Source organism: Hippichthys cyanospilos, chromosome 21 (assembly GCF_059441005.1).
Source record: "Hippichthys cyanospilos isolate Australia breed blue-spotted pipefish chromosome 21, RoL_Hcya_1.0, whole genome shotgun sequence".
Taxonomy (NCBI): domain Eukaryota; kingdom Metazoa; phylum Chordata; class Actinopteri; order Syngnathiformes; family Syngnathidae; genus Hippichthys; species Hippichthys cyanospilos.
Genome location: NC_142389.1, coordinates 545,608 through 565,982, shown reverse-complemented (window position 1 = coordinate 565,982; position 20,375 = coordinate 545,608). Strand labels below are relative to the sequence as shown.

The 20,375-nt window shown below is 52.3% G+C and overlaps 2 protein-coding genes across 4 annotated transcripts; both read left to right on the top strand.

The window, feature by feature from the left end:
- Positions 1-551: 551 nt before the first annotated feature.
- Positions 552-9,948, top strand: mylipa (myosin regulatory light chain interacting protein a). The gene is made up of 7 exons (XM_088405470.1): positions 552-827; positions 1,631-1,821; positions 7,264-7,449; positions 7,580-7,777; positions 7,858-8,022; positions 8,094-8,520; positions 8,848-9,948. Exons 1-7 carry the CDS (start codon positions 681-683, stop codon positions 9,025-9,027), a joined length of 1,494 nt encoding a protein of 497 aa, XP_088261596.1. The 5' UTR covers positions 552-680; the 3' UTR covers positions 9,028-9,948.
- Positions 9,949-12,969: 3,021 nt separating this feature from the next.
- gmpr (guanosine monophosphate reductase) lies at positions 12,970-19,864 on the top strand. 3 transcript variants are annotated; one of them, XM_088404276.1, is made up of 9 exons: positions 12,974-13,318; positions 14,772-14,891; positions 16,637-16,720; positions 17,150-17,323; positions 17,833-17,914; positions 18,185-18,291; positions 18,362-18,404; positions 18,496-18,655; positions 19,433-19,864. In XM_088404276.1, the coding sequence occupies exons 1-9, from the start codon at positions 13,232-13,234 to the stop codon at positions 19,611-19,613; spliced, it is 1,038 nt and encodes a 345-aa protein (XP_088260402.1). In that variant the 5' UTR covers positions 12,974-13,231; the 3' UTR covers positions 19,614-19,864. The 3 variants fall into 3 exon arrangements, with proteins under 3 accessions (XP_088260403.1, XP_088260402.1, XP_088260404.1); XM_088404278.1 differs by lacking the exon at positions 12,974-13,318 and adding an exon at positions 14,045-14,170; XM_088404277.1 differs by lacking the exon at positions 14,772-14,891 and having other exon boundaries at positions 12,970-13,318.
- The last annotated feature ends 511 nt before the right edge of the window (positions 19,865-20,375 follow it).

Genomic DNA, 20,375 nt, shown 5'->3' with positions numbered 1-20,375 from the left:
AGAGAGTCAAGTTTGCGGGTACGTTGTCCTCCTTCCGAGATTGAGAGTTTCTTCCAACCGCTGCCTCAAACAGCACAAGAATTAAAGCTCCCCCTCAAATCCAAAAGAGACTTTTTTGCATGTGGTTTCCTCAACACAATTGAAGTTGCACTTCCTCTGTCCTCCGCGTCGAGCTAAGCGTAGTATTTTCATTAGAAGTCTTAATTGGGGCTGATTACGGATGTCGATCAGGTAACGAGCTAAATAACGGCCTCGACGAGGCAGGCGAGTCGGCATCGCACTTGCTATTCGTGGACCGCGTTCCCATAAGTGAAGGGAAAGGCACGCGCCATTAAAAAGAGTTTGCGAGAGCGTCTCTTCGGCGAGGAGCGGGTGAGGCGACGGGAGGCCAAGCCGCCAGGCGAGGGCGCCAGCGAGTCGACCGAGCGGCGGCACTCGCGATTGGCCCGACACTTTGAAAGACTGTCCGCGATTGGTCGGCGAGCGAACGGGGCGGGGACCGGGCGCCATAAAAGTCCGGAGCGGACGAGGGCGGCCGGGGCCCAAGAACGCGCGAGTTGACGAGAGCAAAGGAGAGGAGAGGAGAGGAGAGGAGAGGAAGAAAGCGAGCGAGCAAGCAAGCCGAAGAAAGTGACGAGGGGACTCATGTCGTCCACCCAGGAACGTTCGAGCATCGTTTGATGTGTTTGCGCGCGCGAGCGTCGCCGTACACGGGAGTACACCAAAGAGTCGCGACCGAAATGCTTTGCCACGTGACCCGTCCGGATTCGGTGGTGATGGAAGTGCAAGTTGACGCCAAGGCCAACGGGGAAGACTGCTTGAATAAGGTGAGGCGCGCCTTTTGCGATCGCTGACGTCATTTGGCGACGCCGCTTCGTCGATCGTTCCCAACTTCGTATTTGAGGTCCTGCGGATTCCGGACGCGACGAACGCAACAACAGTGAAGCCGCATTGGCCGAAGGTTACTCGAGTTCGTTGTCGCGGCGTTGCCTCCCGGCCCGGATCCCGACTCGGAACTTTGGCGCTTTTGGCGCTTTCCGGCAAATCTCGCCCGCTCGAACACTTAGCGTGCACGCCGCGAAGGAGTTCGATGGGATTATGTAACGCTCGGACGCTGTCCGCTGCTGCCGCTGCCGGGGGGGCGGAACGTCGCCGGGATACCCCGGGGAGGAACGCCCCGTGCAAAAAGTTCAAATAAAAGTATTTTTGTGCCTACCCGGTCACGAGGAAAGAGTGACATTACGAGGCAAGTTGCAGTATCTTGCTGAATGCGCTAATTGTGCTGCAAAACTTTTTTTTTTTTTTTTCACGAACTTATCAGCCACACACTGAAAGGCTCATACAATTGTCAAATCTCGTTTTTACTTTCAAACCCTGGAAATGTTGAGCGGCATCAGCCCTGTCCATACATTTCCATATTCCGAGGCTCGACGCTGAAGTCTGGCTGCGCCGATATGACGTCGCATGAAATAAAAGCAGCAAAATAAAAGCTTTCCTCCAACATTTAGTCCTTGGGCGGAAGCCTTTTTCCCACCTCAAGTCCAAGAACTTTGCGGAAGGACACGTCTAATGGCGTCCGCAAGTGTGGCTCGTGGCCCCCTTTTCACTTCTTCACGTATTTTTTGTTCAGGTTTGCAGGAAGTTGGGCATCATAGAGGTGGACTACTTTGGTCTTCAGCTGACGGGCAACAAAGGGGAGAACCTGTGGCTGAACCTGCGCAATCGCATCTGCCAGCAGGTGGACAACGTGACGCCGTGCCGACTGCGGCTCCGGGTCAAGTTCTTCGTCGAGCCCCATCTCGTCCTGCAGGAACAAACCAGGTCGGCGGCTTCTCCTGTCATTTTACTGAGCGCCACCCCTCCGTTTCACCCGAACAAACGCACTCCGTTCGGGTCGGGGACGAGTGAAGGCCGGAAGCGGTCATTTGACAATTTGGTGGCGGAGGTCGGCCGTTTCGGCTTTAAAATCCAAATGCTATCCGTTGGTTCGTTTTCGACGGCCGCTTATCCCCACGCGGGCCGCCGGCTCGCCGGCGCCTAACCCGGCTGACTTCGGACGCCCCCGACTGGTCCCCGGATAATCGCAGACTAACAAAATGCACGCGGCCGGTCACACCTAAGGACAGATTTAACAACTTGAATTCGATTTACAGTGACGTGCGAAAAATGTAAATTTGTCAACCGTTAATTTAATAGATAACTATTTTGAGTCCGTTTCCTCATTTAAAATGCTGCTTATTTACGTTTATTTGACATGTATTTTTCCCCTCCAACGGTAAAACTGATTTAGTTAAAAAATAAAGAAACAAAAAGGTCATGTATCTTAATGAGAAGTACTTTTTATCAGTTGTAGAAGGAAAAAAACCGGGCAAATCAATGACAATAAATACATTGATAAGGTCAATGTTTGATCAAATGTCCCTCGGGTGTATTTTAGTCTGCGCGCCTCAACTCCTTATCGCACCCCCCTCCCCCTTCCGGTGCTCCCCGCCAGCCATCTGCTGATAACCACTCTCTACTCGCGCCTCACCGCTAACCTGTGTTAAAAAAAAGGGGGGCCGCTGCGAAGGGGCCAGTCCCCACTTGCTCTCACAGCAGATGTGTGAAAGAACAGCAGTTGTTTTGGGCGGGGGCGGGCGTTAGGACTGCGTCCTGCTTTTTCCTTTATTAACGACTTCCAAATAAGCTCTGTGCCGGGGCCCGAAGAAAGCGGGAACACCGCTGGCCCGCAAAATGTTAATTACGACTTTGGTTTTCCGGCTAAACCTTTTCCAATTTGGACGGGAACAAATCACCCAGGCCCCGTCGTATTCCCTCGGAATGCGTTGCCTCGCGGCGGTCACCCTTGACCTACTAACGTAAACCAACGCGCGGGGCTCGCTCACAAACGTGTTCTGCAAAAGGCAGGCGCGCAAGCCGGAGGGCGCCATAATCCGCGCGTGCGCACCTTCGCTAACGTTCAACTGCTGTTTTTGGAACATTAACGCACACGCATCACAATCTAGGCCGCGTGCGCGGAATGGTGTCAAGTGTGTAACGCGAGGGCGATGACTGAGCCCAGCAAAAAAAAAAAAAAAGGGAGGGGGGGGGGGGGGCACGTTCCAGGCTTGTTCTCTGTCCGTTGCGCCCTCCCTCTGCTTCTTATAGGACGTTTGCATTACGTAAGGGGCGCGGCCGGGCTGGGCGCCCGCACGGGCTTATGTAAGCGGCCACGTCGGGCGCTCTATAGCTGGCGGGCCACCCGCGCACGCGCGCGAGCCCCGAAATGCTCCCGGCGCTCGCCGGCCTCGCCCTCTTCACTGACCGGAAGCGGCTTTCGAAGCGCGCCGTCACACGTCTTACTTCCATCGGAATCGGGGACCCCTTTTCGGAAATCCAAATTCGCGAGGACCCCCGTCGCAAACTAAATCATTTCATCTTCTATTCGCCGACCGCTTCGACCTACATTAGAAATCCGGCGCTGCGCAGGAACGCCGCGCTTGGCACCACATGAGTTTTTGCACCCGCCGGTTGTCGCGGTTCGGTTCCTACTCCGTAAGCTGCTCAGAATGAAAGGCTATTCATTTATCGGCGCTTGATCATTACCGGCCTTATTGCTCTATTACGTTTTTCCTTTATTTTACGATCCGCCCGACGGCGGAATGCGGTCCGCTCGGCGAAATGAACGGAATAAGAATTTCACGGTGAGCTATTACTAAGCGTCTGACAATCAAACTCTTGAATCTTGAACTTGACAACAAACACATACGTTGCTTTTGGCTATGTTGAAGTTTACGAAATAAAAATTGCAACTAGCACGCCTCCTCCATGATAACTTCAATGCATTTGACAAATGACAAAATTAGTCAAGGGATGACTTCTGCTAATCACGTTACGTCACTGACATGTATGGAAGAATAAATATACTTGCGCTAAATCGCCGGCTTGGGTTAGGGTTAGGGTTAGGGGTAGGACATTTCACTCATTCACTGCCAATGACTGCCATGGACGTCATTTTTACTCACTGGCATAAATATTTTCTTTTCCCCCCTTGTTTGATTTGGCGGGCGACGGGTGCAACAGCGGGGCACGCGCTATTGGCGCGCACTTTTGTTATGGCAGCTATTCGATCGCTGTTTGTAGAGGTTTTTTTTCTCGTTTGGCCTCCAGCTAAAGTTTAACTACGGAGGAATCTTCACACTCATCGGTTTTTTGTTGTTGTTTCGAACAAGCAGCGGAGCATCCGGTTGAAACGTTGCTCGCTTGCCAAAAAAAAAAAAAGAGGTTTCAACTGGTAGGGCGGATTTCAGCCACATCCCGTTACACGGGGGTCCCCAAACCTTTTCACCCGAGGGGCCACATTAGTAGGATGGGGGGACGGGTCACAAAGTGTGACCGTCGCGGGGATTTCTCAATGTTTATTCTTTGACGGAATGCCACATTATTAGCCCTTTCTGGGATTTTGACTGGGGGAAAATAAAGAAATAAAAATATAGATGCCGCACTTAACCAAATATTAATAACCCTTTTTGGGATTTTGACAGGGCAAACGCGGAGGAGGCGCGATCGGGCCCAGCGAGCCGCAGATTTGGGGAGCCCGGCCAGAAGGAGGCGCTCTGACACAAAATCAAGTCAATATGTACGATTGTAGACGTGGCTTCTACACCAAACGGACATTTTCTGCTAAATTCAACATCTGCTACTTTGCCAAACCTCGACTAGGGAATTTCGAAAACTGAAGCGGGTGCCGTACGCAAGATTCCGAGGACGTTTCACAAACGCCGTCTATCGGGGCGAGCGCGCGGCAAAGTTTCGCGTTTCCACGAGGGGCCGCGGGGGGGGAAAAAAAAAGGGCAAACGCTGAGCCAGATGGCAACTTTGCTAAATTGGCATCGGCGTCAACCGGGCGCAAAGCGGCGTTTGGCGTCAAGCGCGCACAAAGCGGCAGGTTTTCAGTGCAGATGGAGCAGAGGGTTTACCGCAGTTCATTGACTGCGAGTAACCCCGGCGTTTGGGAGGCCGGCCCCCGCCGCGCCGCTGGGCCGATTGGCTGAGAGCGGGCCGGCGGTGTCGGGTTTCACTTTTGCGCGGGGACGTTTTGTTCTGGGCAAGCCGCTGGAGTTGGAAGGGCCTCAAGTGGGACGGGATGCGCCCGTCGGCGCTCTCTTCGTCCCCTCCTTCAAAATTCATTTCAAACGTGCGCCGACTTTGAAAAAGTTTGCAAACACAATTGTCCCGTCTGTCGCCGCTCCATCATTTTTCATGGCTCCTACTCCGGGGGAGCTCCGAAGGCAGAGAAGCGGTCTCGTTTGAGAGAGTTGAAAGCGGGCCCCCGGGGCCTCCGGGCCTCCGGGCCCCCGGGCCTCCGGGCCCCCGGGCCGCGGGACCGGAAGCGCTCCCTCGCCGCTTCGGCTTTTGAAAGCCCACGTTTGCCGCGACACGGGCGGCCGCCCGACAACAACTCGCCCCCCTTCCGTTGATTTTTACGAGCGCCGCCAAGGATGTTAGCTCATCATCGCCGTTTGTTTGTTTACTAGCACGGCAACGCGCGACGTCTTTTGCGGCCGTCACATTTCGGCATTGGTTCACCGGATCGCCTGGCGTGACAATTTTAAGGAGCTCGGCCAAGACGGTTGATCGGAATTGCTCTTTATTCCTTGCGGTTGGTGGCTTAGGGTTAGGGTCGCCATTGGTTTGTGCGCCAAGGTTTTTTTTTTTTTTTTTTTTTTTTACATAATGCGCCGATGCAAAGTAAAAGGCTTTTGGCTTTATGAAGAAAACATCGGGGAGCCGGGCTACACTGACGCGCAGTGACACAGTGACCGTCGGTAACCTGACTCCGCCTGAACTGTAGTAACCCCGGCCGGCGCCTTGCCCTGTAGTAACCTCAGGTTGGAACTCTCAAGTCTATTGTTTGCATCGGGTAGGTGGCCAAACCAGCAGCAGCGGCAGCGGCAGCAGCAGCAGCAGCGCCGCGTCACATGACTCCTACCGCGCCTGACACAATGGAGCAGTGTTTGTTGTGCGTGAAAGGGGGCTACCGACGGGACGTTTGACACCATATCAAAGCGCCGTTTGTTACACCCGCGCTCGGCCTGCTGTGCCGGCAGCTTGTTATGGTTATGGCCTTTATCGGGGGCGGCTCTCGCAGCTGAAGTCCCCCCCCCCCCCCCCCCCCCCCCCCCCCTCGGTGTCTAGGTCAGTCCCAGGAGCCCCGATAAGGAAGCGCCGCCGTCTCACATTTATTCCCCGCGGACCGACGTCGAGACTTAAGCTGTGTTTACGTCCGACGGTTCGGTCGGGTTTGCCGCGGTAAAACCTGATTTTGAGTATCGCGAAAAGCTGCCGTTTAGCGGTAAGGCGCAGGTAAAAGCGAGGCCGGCTAGACCGAACCTGCGGCGGGCGAGGCCAGGGCTTGGAGGCGAAACCTTCCATCTCTCGGCTGACTTTTAGATGTTACTTGGCACGGCCTTGACGCTCCCCTCAAAGCTCACAAATGGAAAGAGCTACGTTCACTGTGCGCAGGCCGCAAGTGGCCGCAAGTGGCCGCTGAGGGTTTTGCCAGATATCTCTGCCGTCCCTAAGCAAACAATGCAGATCGGCGGCGGGTGTGAGGCTTCGGAAGTGCGCTGACATGAGTCACCAGCAGACCTGTCCGACCCGATTTACGGTTCCTATTTCCTTGAGGTTAGCGTGCCGCAGGTCAGCTGCGGGAGGAGTCGCTAGCGGAGGTTACTAAAGTTCAGAGACCGAGCGATGACGTCAGGGTGTTCTCGTATCCCGCTGTTGAAGAATTCCTTACATCTCGCGGACGAAACAATGGTCGGCCCCCTCCCCGTATTTTCTCGGAGCGGTCGCTGTTTTCTTTGGCCGGGCCGGGCCTCCGCGTTCCCGTCGCGTTTTCGAGGCCGACAAAAAGGGCTTTTCTCGGAACGTCTTCATCGAGACGGGCGGGCCTTCCGGCAAACCGGCAAACCGGCGGCGGGCCAAAGGCGGCCTTTCGCAAAAACTTGGGACGGGGCATCTCGCCGAGGCATGGAAAACACAAAGTGAGTCACGGCGACTCGGCAGAGCCCGCCCGCTCGGCCCGTTCGCTTCCCGCTCGGCCCGTTCGCGTCCCGCTCGGCCCGTTCGCGTCCCGCTCGGCCCGTTCGCGTCCCGCTCGGCCCGTTCGCGTCCCGCTCGGCCCGGTGACTCGCCGGACACATTGGAAACGACTCAAGCCTCCACGCGAAGACTTTTCGCACTCTGAATGGCACTGACCGCCTCCTCTTCCCCCACCAGACACATATTCTTCACGCACGTGAAAGAGGACCTCCACAACGGCCACCTGCGCATGGGCTCGGAGCAGGCCCGGGAACTGAGCGCCCTGCTGGCCCAGGCCGAGTTCGGCGACTACAACCAAAACACGGCTCGGTACTGGTACTCGGAGCTTTGCGGCGAAGAGCCGTGCCCCGCCACCGTCGACGGGTAAGGGGGCAGGAACGGGGTCGAGGGCTCGCGAATAGCAATGGCGTCGCGCTCAAAGTTCCGCAGGGTGGCGTCGGAGGACGGACCCTTTGTTTTGTCCGCCCGGATAACGGCCGACCCGTCTCGGCAGCATGGTGTCCGGGCACAAGGCCCTGGAGGGCACGAGCCGGGCCTCGGTGGAGTACCGAGCCCTGCGGCTGGTCTCCGCGCTGGAGCACTACGGCGTGGAGTGGCACTGGGCCCGCGACGCCGACGGCCAGCGCCTGGCCGTCGGCGTGGGGCCCGAAGGCGTCGCCGTGCGTAAGGAGGACTTCGGCCTCGTCGACCGGTGCGTCCCGCCTCGAGCCCCGCGGGACCCGTCGTCCCGCTCCCGAGCCGAGTGAGATAAAGCCCGCCTCCCTCGCGCAGAATCAGCTACCCGGTCATCCAGATCGCCACTCAGTCGGGCAAGACCGTGTACCTGACCGTCACCAAGGACAACGGCGAGGGCGCGGTGCTCGTCTTCAAGCTGATCAGCAACCGCGCCGCCAGCGGCCTCTACCGCGCCATCACCGAGACCCACGCCTTCTACCGGTAACCAAGCGTTCCCTCGAAAGCTTTTGGAAAGATGTCGCCCGCAAATTCGGCAACTTGCGCCAACGCAGGTGCGACACGGTGACCAACGCCGTGATGATGCAGTACAGCCGCGACTTCAAAGGCCACCTGGCGTCGCTCTTCCTCAACGAGAACATCAACCTGGGCAAGAAGTACGTCTTCGACATCCGCCGCACTTCCAAGGAAGTCTACGACCACGCGCGCCGCGCCCTCTACAACGCCGGCGTGGCGGACTTGATGTCCCGCTCCGGGGGCCGCCGCTCGCCGGCCCCGCGCCCGCCCGCGCGGCGGGACGGCGCCCAAGACGAGGACGAGGACGACTGCGGCGGCTGCCGGCGGACCCGGGCGCTGCAGGAGAGGCTGCACAAACTGCAGGAGGCGCTCTTGTGCGCGCTGTGCTGCGAGGAGCAGATCGACGCCGCCTTTTGCCCCTGCGGCCACCTGGTGTGCTGCCGGACGTGCGCCACCCAGCTGCAGGTGAGGCATTTACGCCTTGTGAGGATAAGCGGCTCTAGTAAAACGGATGGATGGAAGAAAAAATCCCCACACTAAAAATGTTTTTTTTTGCGAAAAATCACTTTACTGAATGTTGGTATTTCGGGGAGAAAAAAAACTTGTCTTTCTATAAATGTTCTTTTCTGTTTCTTTTCACTCCACGCATGGGTTAGAGGCCGTATTTTCAGCGCTCAAAGTTGATTTGTAAAAATAGCAAACGGGACAAAGCGTTATGGGTTTGTCCGCGTTTGGGGTTTTATTTTTGGGCCCGACACGGAGCTTGACGGCACCTTTCCCGTTTGTCGTCAGTCGTGCCCGGTGTGTCGATCGGAGGTGGAGCACCTGCAGCACGTGTACCTGCCCACCTGCGGCAGCCTGCTGGACCCGGCGGCGGCCGAGCGCCGGGCCCAGCGCATCCCCGTCTCCATCTGCCGCCGACCTCAACCCTGCGGCGGCGACCACTACGACAAAATCTTCACGCAAACGTGAGGGTTGCCCTGGCCCGATTCTGGTCCTCCATCCATTTCCTGGACTTTGGATTAGAGACGAACCACTCCCCCCAACTTGCGACGTGCGCTGCCAAACGGTTTCTCTCCTCAATGAATTTCAAGGACCAGTTGAGCTGACGCATCGCTCACCCCCCCCCCCCCCCCCCTTTTACCTTGATTTCAGTGATTTTTACCTTCTAAAGCTACCAACGTTTTAAACTTCACCTTTTATTTAACGGCTTTGCTTTATTTTTAGTTGTTTTCCGTGCCAGCAAGGAGGCTAAATTAGCTCGTGCAGACACTCCGCTTTTTTGTTCTTATTTTTAGCAGACCTTTAACTCCACGCCAAAGGACAGCACAAACCAGACTACCTGCAGTTTAAAAAAAAAAAACGAAACAAAAGAAATGGCCACCCGTGAGCGAGGGAGGGCCAGACGAGAAACTCCATTTCTTCAATTCACGCAGCATTTTGGTTGAAATTTGATAGCGTTTGGCCAGCGTCTTTGGGATTAGCCGCAAATGGCGGCCCGTCCCCGCTCGCAGAAGCGCCCGCCTGCCTCTCTCGTCCGTTTTTCAAAGGGTACAAAAATGTGTGCAATGCCTGCCCGCTTGCGGTTTTCTTATTTTTGTTTTAATTATTATTTAAATGTCAACTATTTAAAATGTACGTTGTCACTTTAGGAAGGGAGCTGCATACACACGGTTTGGGTTTTAGTTTTGGCCTTAATGTAGCAGCGCCGCCACGGTTGTTATCCCATGCATTGTTTTGGTTTGTTTTTCTTACTGCTAAGAAGAAGAAAGATTTGAAGAGGCTTTTATAATTTTTCACAAGTAGAAGATTTGTTTCTATTTTCTGAAGCATTCTACGCGAGAACGAGATTATGCTTTTTACAGAGTATTAATAAAGTTTGTTTGTAATGAATCCAATTGAAGTGACGCCTTTCCGTCGGCTGGATTTCCTCAAACGAGCCCGTGAGCAAAACAGTGACGCCATTCGTCAAATATTTCAAAGGGGATCGACGGGTTTAGCAGAGAAAGGTTACTACGTGTCAAGTAAACAAATTCCTATTAGGGTGCTGGGGAACCCTGTAGGCTACTGCCCCCCCCCACACACACACACACACACGCACGCAGGGGGAGGGGACCTTTACAAAGCTAAAGTGTCATACTAAAAGTTAAACATTTCATGAGAAAATGGCAAAGGTACGCCACGAGAGCTGGTGGCTAGCACCGCTAGCTTGCTAACCAAATACGGGAAGTCAAATCAGAGGCAAGTAATACTGAGTTGCGCAGGGCTCAACCCGGGGTCCAACCTACATTGGGCATCGGTTGTATGCAGAAGTATTCAAAGTTCCTAAAAAGCTTGACTTTTAAAGAGCAATTAAAAGTTAATATCAAACCACTTTTAACAGATAAACTATACATTTGGATAGCCGGGCGCACAAAAAAAACAAAAAATCATTCAAATCAATTGATATTTGGGTATTACCGATCACTGCTAAAATTATATTTTTAAATCGTGTGTGTGTGTATGCATGTGACAATAATTCTCTAGAATATATATGAAACAAATTGCAGGCAAGGACTATTTTAGCAAAGGAGCCTGCATGAAGTCATTTGAAAAATTCTTTATATTTGGCATGATTGTTGTTGCGCGGTTATGGGGACGCTTCCTCTTTTGCTCACCGTCGGAATGGCGGGATAACGTTTTGCTTCAAAAAGGCCATTCTGAAAGCGAACTAGCGACGACGCGATTCATTTTTGGAATCCCCGACACACGTCTGCGGGCCTTTCCGCTTGGAACCGCTTCACCGTCAATCATTCAAGGATACGTGGCCGACAAGCTTGGCAAACGTCGCGTCTTTGATCAAATATTGACCAGGAGAGAGGAAGTGAAAGCCACGCCTTTCCTTTGACGTCATATTCCTATTCCTATTGAACTTTGTGCTGTAATATTGGAAGAAGTCCATTTTCCTAGACAGCTCTACGGGCTTTACGTTGCGTAATGCTAAAGTTCAATGCATAGTGACATGCGGTCCACGGGGCCCCGCCGCGCGCCGATAAGCAAAACATCAGGACGGCTAGCGCCGATTATATAATAATCATATACGTCCCGTCCACATGGAGTTACACAGCTCCGCAAAGGCCAGGCAGGGACGCCGCACGTCTCAACGCAATTAAGGCGTTTTTCACTTCGTCGCAAGACTTTATGCATTGATTTAAAACTAGCGCATTCTTCGCAAATAGGGCGCACCGGATTCTAAATGGCACCAACAAAATGCTCGGTTGGCTGGCACGGTTAAAGCTGCGTCACGCCTTCGACGCGGAAATGAATCGAGCAGCACCAAGATATTTTCAACAGAACACATAACAAACTTCAATTGGTAGAATGCTGCATTAACGCGACCAAAAAAGATTGACGATTGCTGTTGTTTAACTTTTCCATCACTTTTTGCATGTTATTTAAGACCAAATCTAAAAATGTAGTCCTCCTTTAATAGTAAACAGAATTTGACTAAGCCGGTGACATTTGAATTGAAAAAAGGCAGTAAAACAATAACTGTGTGTGTGTGTGTGTGTGTGTGAGTGTGTGTGTGGGAGAGAGAGAGAGGGATTACAGGCAATAGGAAAAGCGGCGCGGCAATAATTCAACCAACCGCGTTAAACTTTTCTACATAGGCCAAAACGACAACCTTGCCTCACAATATCTTGTGGGTGACGATGTTATGATTTACAATCTGCTTTGCTTTCAAGTCAGGCCAAAAGTGCGACAAGAATATAGAAGTGAGATGCACATGAAATGATTTGAACGTCGCCTTAAAACGTAACTGTTAAGTGGGACTAGGTTGACACCTGACGGTGCACTATTGCAACTACGCTCATAGTGTTGTCTTCAGTGATAGACTTAGGTGAGGTGTTTGAAGTATGATTAGGACTCCTTTGAAGTGCAACGTGACGAGCGCACGGCAACCTTCTTAGCATGGCGCTTTTGGGCTTCCGTTAGCTGGAAGTATGCTGACGCCCGCTGGCAAACTTTGGAGCTACACGCGTTCGCTCCATATGGGCCTTTTCCTCGGTGAAATACAAGGTTTAACCTTTGGAACGTGATCGATCATTTGGCAACACTTTTTGCACTCTGAATGATCCCTGGAAATTCGGAACTAACAGATGCCGGATACAAGTATCGCCTTTTAAAGCGACTATCATTGGAGCGCTTTTATTTTAAAGTTCTTCCCGGAAGCATGGTGGTGACAACCATCTACTTGATCATGACCTCGCAATTAGTCTTCTAGTTTTCTTTTATTTCCACAACTGACCTCTTTCCCCCGCAAGACAAATACAAAACGGCGGACCGAGTTGTTAATAATGTTCGCATGATGTAAAAAAAACCGATGCGTCCGGAGGACGCGTGTTGATTTGAAAGTACGCGTCCCTCGGCAAAAATTACGCGTCGCGGACCCAGGGACGCGCGCAAAACGGAGCACTGTAATAGGACTGATAGGTGCCGGATGTAAATATCTTCAAAAGCATTTTAAGGCAAATGATACAAACGACTTGTTGAAGCAGTACGGCTGACCATCATTTTTTCTGCGCGTTCTGTCATTATAACCCAGCACCTGAGTTATAGGACTGACAGGCAGGTGCCGGATTCAAATATCTTCAGAGGCATTTTAAGGCAGGGATACAAACGACTCCTTGAACCAAGACGCATCTTCTTTTTCACTTTCTGTGCATTCTGTCACTCAATATTTTTCTAAGGCCAAGCATCCGAGCGCCTCCTTCCACCCAAAATAGCCGAGGGCGCGCGCCTTTCCCTTTCCCATGATGGGTCGGAATGCGATTTCCACGCGTTCGGGAAACGCGCGTGTCCCTCTTGCGGTTTGCTCGCAATGCCCCTAGCGGACAGCAGGCGCGCTCTTTAGCACTGCAGCACACACCACTGCAGTATGTGTGTGTGTGTGCGTGTCACCGGAGAAAGGGGAGATGAAGTAGGGAGGGAGAGGAGGAGGAGCAGGAGGGCGTGCAGGCCCAAATAAAGTCATGGGGGCCGGGGCAGGGCTGGGCCCCCCTTTGCCGTAAATACACTGGCAGCCGGCAGGCTCGGATTTGGCGGTTCGGGCTTCCGACGCGGGACCGCCGCCGTCAAGGCCGCAGCCGTAGCCTTCCTGGAGGGAATTGCATCGTCGCCGTCACCGTCGCTAAGGATGCCTCGCGTGGACTCGGACCTCAAACTGGACTTCAAGGATGTCCTGTTCCGGCCCAAAAGGAGCAGCCTGAAGAGTCGCTCCGAGGTAAGGCCGTCGCTCTTGCATCCCGGAAGTAGACGCACGCGCCCCAAAAGCCAAACTTCTTTCATCCCATGACGGCATCTTATCAATTTATCGTCCTCGCCGCCGTGGCGTCACGAGAGCCCATGGCCGCCCTTGGAGCGGCGCGACCTTCTCCAAAGGTGAAAAGCACTCGATGGCGCCGACGCTCCACTTGCCGCCGATTAGCTTTGACTACGTTAGGATTTCTCAACGCTTTCTTCATGAGGGGCAACAAGTCACTCCGGGAAATGGGGAATGCACCCGGAAAACAAAAAGGTCTTCTCTTTGCATTCTCAAGGCGGCAAACATTTGGGGAATTTTCCCGCACTATAAGCCGCACATTCGACGAATGGCCAAGTTGAAAAATGTTTTCATATACAAGGCACATTGCATTATAAGGCGCATAGAATAGAAGCTACAGCAGCGGCCGGGCTTGCGTTATGCATCCGCCAGATGGAGCCGCGCTAAAGGGAATGCATAAAAACAACCCTCAAAAACAACACCTTTCATGATATTTCTACAGCTAATCATCAACCCCAAAAGAGCATCCGTCTTGAATGTTTTTAGTGCATTTCCAAAGCTACGGCTGGAGTAAACGTTTCCGCGACGGCGCGGCATTCGGGGGCCCTGTCGGAGCGCGGGACGTGGACGGCAACACGAGTCCGGCTGGACTTCTGGGAAACGGCGTTTATAAATAGGAGCGTGCGCATTCCCCGCGTGGCGGCGGCGCTACACGCCGGCCTGCCGACGCGCGAGCACTTGGCCCAACCTAGCGACTAAGTCGCCCGCACACATACGAAAGTGGACACTCCCCGGTTCAAAGGACAAATCTGGGTAACGTACCGCGACGAGTTCCACGGTTTATTTGTTTGTTGTTTATCCGAGGCTCTGAAAGCGGCAGCCACTTGAACGCGATTTCAAGAGGGTGCTCGCACTTGTGCAAACGTCATCTCACTTCCTCTTTTTCCCATTGAAAATTGGTTAGCTTCAATAAAGCGGCACAGCTTAAAAGCCACACCAACGGTTGGAATAGTTGGAAAATAGTTTATCTTCAAGAACCCTCGTTAAAAGCATACGCAGTACTGTCAAAGGAACTGCATTATAGCGGATGGACCACAAGAGGGAGCCAGAGTAGCATTAGAGGCTCCCACCCGCGCCAGTATCACTGCTCGAATTCAGGCGCTCGTTTATGTTTTCCATATTGCTGTCAGCGTTTTGAACTAATCTAGGTAACATTACAAAAATATCTCCGAAGCAAAATGTACACGAGAAGGGTTCTCTGGATTTCAAATATACGTAAGGCAGTGAATGCATACAAGCTGAGTTCTGATTTATTATTGGATGAGAAAGTAACGCGCGTGCGGCTATTTGTAACACGAGCGACTTCCTCGCAACGTATGCGGCGACCAGTGACGCATGCGACTACTCGTACCAGGTGGACCTGCAGAGGACCTTCACATTCCGGAACTCAAAGCAGACATACTCGGGAATCCCCATCATCGCCGCCAACATGGACACGACGGGAACCTTCGAGATGGCCCAAGTCCTAAGCAAAGTACCGACGTTCATCATTATCCTTTTTGGTTTTGTTTGAGCGTTTCCCAAATAGAATCCAATTGAAAGAGTTTTCATTGAAGAACGGTCTGCGCATATTTTTACTTGAAACAATTTGTGCAAGTCGGCAATGCAATGACACGTTTTTGTGACATAAGTGCAAGATGTAAATGAGAAAATACTCATTTTTAACCACGTGTGTTTATTTTAACATTTAGAGTACTTTTATTGTCGCTTACTACTACTACTAAGTGGGTCAAATCCATGTTGGACGACTCATTTCGCAGATCATTTTTCTAGTGAATAAACAACTTCTAAATCGGGGAAAATCCCGCTCACCAATCGTGAGCTCCGCGGGGAGACGGCGGCCGTCACGGAGGGCGGGAGGCCGGAGGTCGGAGGCGGGCCTGAGCTGCGAGCGGCCAAAGGTCAAAAAACAAAAGTTCTGAATTTTGAATTTGTGAAATATGAACGGGGCAGCAAAACGTTTTTTTTTTTTTGCCGCTTGCCGTCGACTGAAAATGACGACGCCGTTGCTCAGGTGAGACCAATCCCATCAGGGCTCAACTTGCAAATGTCACATGACCAATAAACGAGGCCCCGACGGGTTGATACGCGAGCAACGGCGGTCATTTTCTTGGGGACGAGGAAAGACAAAAACGGCCGCTTCGTCGGATGGATGAAAAGAGCCGGATTTTGCCACAGGACTCATCTTTCCCAAAGTCAATACGGATTCAAATGCAGTCTTTCTACTAGCGGGAGCCCGCAGAAGAGGGCTCGCCCCCAAAGGTCACACGAGTAGCCCGCAGGCCTGTTCTGCACACGGCTTACGAGACGTACATTCTTACAAACTGTTATACGTGTATTACATTTACATTACGTTTACTACAGCTGTTGTGAAATGATGGTGACAAGTCATCAACTTCACCGGTAGCCCTTCGTATTAGCCAGAGCCAAAGTCGCCGCTCTCACTTTTCTTTTAGGAAATCACTGATCTTTTAGGAAAGGTCGCGCTAAAATAAAGGCAATTGAAGCACGAATTTTCATTTGAACAAGTTAGTGCCGGATTTCTGCTCGGGTTCTAAACGCTAAAGTTTATCAACGCTAGTCATAAATCACATGACAACATCCATCCATTCATTTTCTACAGTCATGGTAAAAGTCATTCAATGCAACTTCTCTAGACTGCATGAAAATTATTTAATAAAGCCTAGCAGCAAACGAAGCATTTGCCCCCCTCCTTAATTTTTCGGCTCGACTTTGCATACAAGAGGCAGCAAATAGCGAGGCAAATTAGCGTTAGCATGCTACGACGCTAATCGCGATTAGCATTTTTACCATTTTGGCTTTGCGGCATCGAAGCATTCGGTCGGAGCGCACTGACTGAAGAAATATGCAAAATACTCACTCCAAATCGGCTTGAACATAGTCAGAAGCGATGCGACGAGGCGCTTGTTTGGACAATATTATTTTTTCGGACAATACTCGGACGAGAAGGCCTTCTTCCGGGTCTGCTTCCGTCACTGAATTGGAGGTGGCCAATGGTCTCTCTCCGAGCTGCCAGGTGCGACCGCGCCCACCGCTACCTTATTGGACACGGCAGGTCACTCACGCAATGAAATTGAAATGGGGGCGGTTGCGTGACGTCACAATGGGGGTCCGGATAAGCCCTTTCGTCCTTTGTTTTATATATACATATATATACATATCATTTGTTCTGATTTGTTTTTGTATTTTGTATTCCAGCACACGCTGTTCACGGCCATTCACAAGCACTACACGGTGGACGAGTGGAAGAACTTTGCTGCTAACCACCCAGAATGCTTGGAGGTGAAGCATTACTTCCAAATTCGAACTCAATCCTTGTAAGATGACATTTTTTGGGTAGAATGTTTAAAAAATAAGAACTAACGCTTTGATTCTGATTAAAAAATATTTTTTTTTTCTTTTACAAAATTGTGTTTTTTAATAAGCTATCTAAAGTCATGTACCGTATTTAAAAACTATACTACCCCCCCCCCAAAATAAAAAAACACATTTTTATTCAAACATGTAGATATAGCAATGACTGAAACCATTTGCAAAAATATGATTTCCATTCAAATAAAATGTGTGCAAGTCATGCGTATATTAAAATAAATGCAACTTTTTTCAGTTTATTCTAAAAGCCTAGATAAAAACTATGTATGTATACATACAAAACAAAAGGATTTTATTCCAAAAAACATGATCAATGTTTGTGCGTCCGTTTGTGTTCAGCACGTGGCGGCTAGCTCGGGCAGCGGCGCCGCCGACCTGGACAAGCTGTGCGCCATCGCCCGGGCCGTGCCCGCCCTCAAGTACATCTGCCTGGACGTGGCCAACGGATACTCGGAACACTTTGTCCACTTTGTCAAGGCCGTGCGAGACAAGTTCCCCGCGCACACCATCATGGTAAAGGTGCTGCGAGCGCAGCTTTACTCGCGAGGGCGTCCGTGAAACCGATCCTCGGCGATATTAACGTTAAAAAGCCCGCTGCCGATTTGTCATCCTACCAGCGGGGGGCCATGTTTTCAACGTGTTTGCGTGACAACTATTATTTACCGGCGCGAGGCGGCGTCGATTCCGAATATATAGCGTGCTAGCTTGGGAGCCGTTTTGAAAAATCCCATTGGCAAAAAACTGGAATAAAATGACATTTTGACTGCTAAAATTCGCTTCCGAGTTAATAATAAGTAAAAATAAGTAAGCTAGCTGCGTCGCCCCGCGTGTCAAGTTGATCTTCGTGAGCATCGAGCCTTGAAGCCTTCTCCCAAATGTCCCCACCACGCGGGCAAACAACTCACGGGGTTCCTCACACGTGCGCTCGTCTATTTTCAAAACCCCCAAAAACCAAAAACCACAACAAAGCACCGCTGCGTTGATAAGGGGGTGCGTGCGTTTTTTCTTTTTCTTTCCCGCAGGCCGGCAACGTGGTGACGGGGGAGATGGTGGAGGAGCTGATCCTCTCCGGGGCCGACATCATCAAAGTGGGCATCGGGCCAGGTGGGCGCCTGTGGCCGTTTTCGACCGGGACGCCGAAGCCGGTCGCTCCGCTTCGGGCCAAAGGGAGCGCTTGATTTTCTTAGGTCGGCTCCATCGAGCCCGAACCATCACGCGGCGATCTGAATGCGGGCGTGGCCGGGGTCGGCTCTGTCTTTGAAGAACGCGAAATGCTGAGCATTCCGACAATTTTGAAAGAGACCGGGCGGTACCGGTAACGGATGTGACGAATCGAATCGCTCAATCGGCCCCGCGCCTTTGCCTGCCTTTCAGGGTCCGTGTGCACCACGAGGATCAAAACGGGCGTGGGCTACCCTCAACTGAGCGCCGTCATCGAGTGCGCCGACTCGGCCCACGGACTCAAAGGACACATCATCTCCGTACGTAGCGTGCGCCCAAGCGGCCGCCCCGCCGGGGGGCGGCAAAATCCATCTGGCTTTTTGCGCTCAGGACGGCGGCTGCGGTTGCCCCGGAGACGTGGCCAAAGCCTTCGGTGAGCCCCCCGCCCGTCCGCTTTTCGCAATTTGGCCGGTGGCCCTGAGAGTCCAAGTCACCGAAAGGCCGGCGAACGCCCCGTCCCCCAGGTGCGGGCGCCGACTTTGTGATGATGGGCGGCATGCTGGCGGGACACGACCAGTGCTCGGGCGAGTTGATCGAGAAGAACGGCAAAAAGTTCAAAATCTTCTACGGCATGAGCTCCGACACGGCCATGAAGAAATACGTGGGGGGCGTGGCCGAATACAGGTAACCGCCCCGCGGCGTTACGATAACCGTCCGAACGGCTCTCGACTCGATCGGTCTTGTTGACGCCGTGCTAAATGCGCTCACGATTCCATCCCGATCTATGGTTTTTATCGTAAGGCTGCATAAAAAAAGGAACGATTTTCGGTTCCGGTTTCAAGCCCTCACCATTAAAGACATTGGAACGATTTTCGGTTCTGGTTTCAAGCCCTCACCATTAAAGACATTGGAACGATTTTCGGTTCTGGTTTCAAGCCCTCACCATTAAAGACATTGAAACGACACGGCTATCGTACTAACCTCGACGGTCGGATTTTACACTGTTTTGGACCGACGCGTCTGTGGACTATTACCTATACCGCTGGTACTTTTGGGGGGGGGGACAAAACCCGGATAAGGACGGATTATTTTGAAGGAGGACCGAGCGCGATACGGCACTTTTGCTTCAGGCGGCCTCAAAATAAGAAGGGCTTTCTCGTCCCGCGTTCTAAAAACGTGCCGGAACGCTTTCTTTGACGGACGGCGCGAGAGTCGACCCGCCGTCACGCCAATGTCAAATGTGAGCTCACGTCAAATAACGCGACGCGCGGGCCGCCGCCTTGAAACATCGACCCGATGGCGATACTTGGTACGGACGCTCGACCGTACCTATCCGTCACGCCGATGATTGGATTGGAGGTGGCAAGAGCTATGACGTACGGGCCGCCGCGTGGACTCGGCCCCGGTACTCGGCGGAACGTCGGCGCGGTTGCGCGAAGGCTTACCTTTGTTTGGCGGCAGGGCGTCGGAGGGGCGCACGGTGGAGGTTCCGTACCGGGGCGACGTGGAGGCCACGGTCCGCGACGTGCTGGGCGGCGTGCGCTCCACGTGCACGTACGTGGGCGCCGCCAAGCTGAAGGAGCTGAGCCGGCGCACCACCTTCATCCGCGTCACGCAGCAGTCCAGCCAGATGTTCGCCTAGCGCCCCCCGCCGGAGGCCCGGGGCGAGGGCGCCGGGGCGCCGGGGCGAGGGCGCCGGCCAAGGCGCCGGCCAAGGCGGCGGAAGCTGCGTTTCTTCCTCCGTCTCCAACGCACGCGGCGCCGCCAGTTCCGGTCGCGGCGTGGACGGGAAAGACCGCGTCCGCTCATTTCTCGCTACTCTACTTGGGGGGTGCCAAAAATGATGAATGTCACTTTTTGCTTGAATGTAATAAAAGTGCATGCGCCCGTCAATTTTTATTTCATTTTTTTAAAGAAAAACATTTTGAAAGTATCGAGCAGGTATCAGCAAACTACACACTACCGATCGTTCGGGTACCGCTCTAAAAATACAAATTCTGACCAAAAAAAAAAAATCGGAGAGATATCTGAGTTTTTTTTTTAATTATATTACGGGGAAATATGAAAACTAGTTTTCAAGTGAAAAAAGCTACATGTGGTAATGCATCCATTAATGCCAACTATTTTGTGCATAGTCAGTTTAAAAAAAACAACGATAAAAAGCAGTTTGCCACTTGGCGTCAAAGACAGAGCCGTGATCGGTTGGTTGGTTGGTCAGCCTGGAACACGGGCGCTCGTTTCATTTCCAGTCCAAGGGCAAAAGGCCTTCTGAAAGCTATCGTGCGCGAAAAGAAAAACGAACGTTTTCCTGGCCAAAATGGCTACTAAAAACATAGAAAAAGGCAAACTTCGCAACAAAAAAGGTCGTCCGGATGACGTCATAACGGAAGGGCTGAGATAAAGG

Excerpts from the sequence above, each read along its gene's own strand:
- mylipa (XM_088405470.1), top strand. The coding sequence starts at position 681 with ATGTGTTTGCGCGCGCGAGCGTCGCCGTACACGGGAGTACACCAAAGA. Across the intron at positions 828-1,630 it reads GGGAAGACTGCTTGAATAAG|GTTTGCAGGAAGTTGGGCAT; the intron begins GTGAGGCGCGCC and ends TTTTTTGTTCAG. Across the intron at positions 1,822-7,263 it reads GTCCTGCAGGAACAAACCAG|ACACATATTCTTCACGCACG; the intron begins GTCGGCGGCTTC and ends TTCCCCCACCAG.
- gmpr (XM_088404276.1), top strand. The coding sequence starts at position 13,232 with ATGCCTCGCGTGGACTCGGACCTCAAACTGGACTTCAAGGATGTCCTG. Across the intron at positions 16,721-17,149 it reads ACCACCCAGAATGCTTGGAG|CACGTGGCGGCTAGCTCGGG; the intron begins GTGAAGCATTAC and ends GTTTGTGTTCAG. Across the intron at positions 17,915-18,184 it reads CAAAGTGGGCATCGGGCCAG|GGTCCGTGTGCACCACGAGG; the intron begins GTGGGCGCCTGT and ends CCTGCCTTTCAG.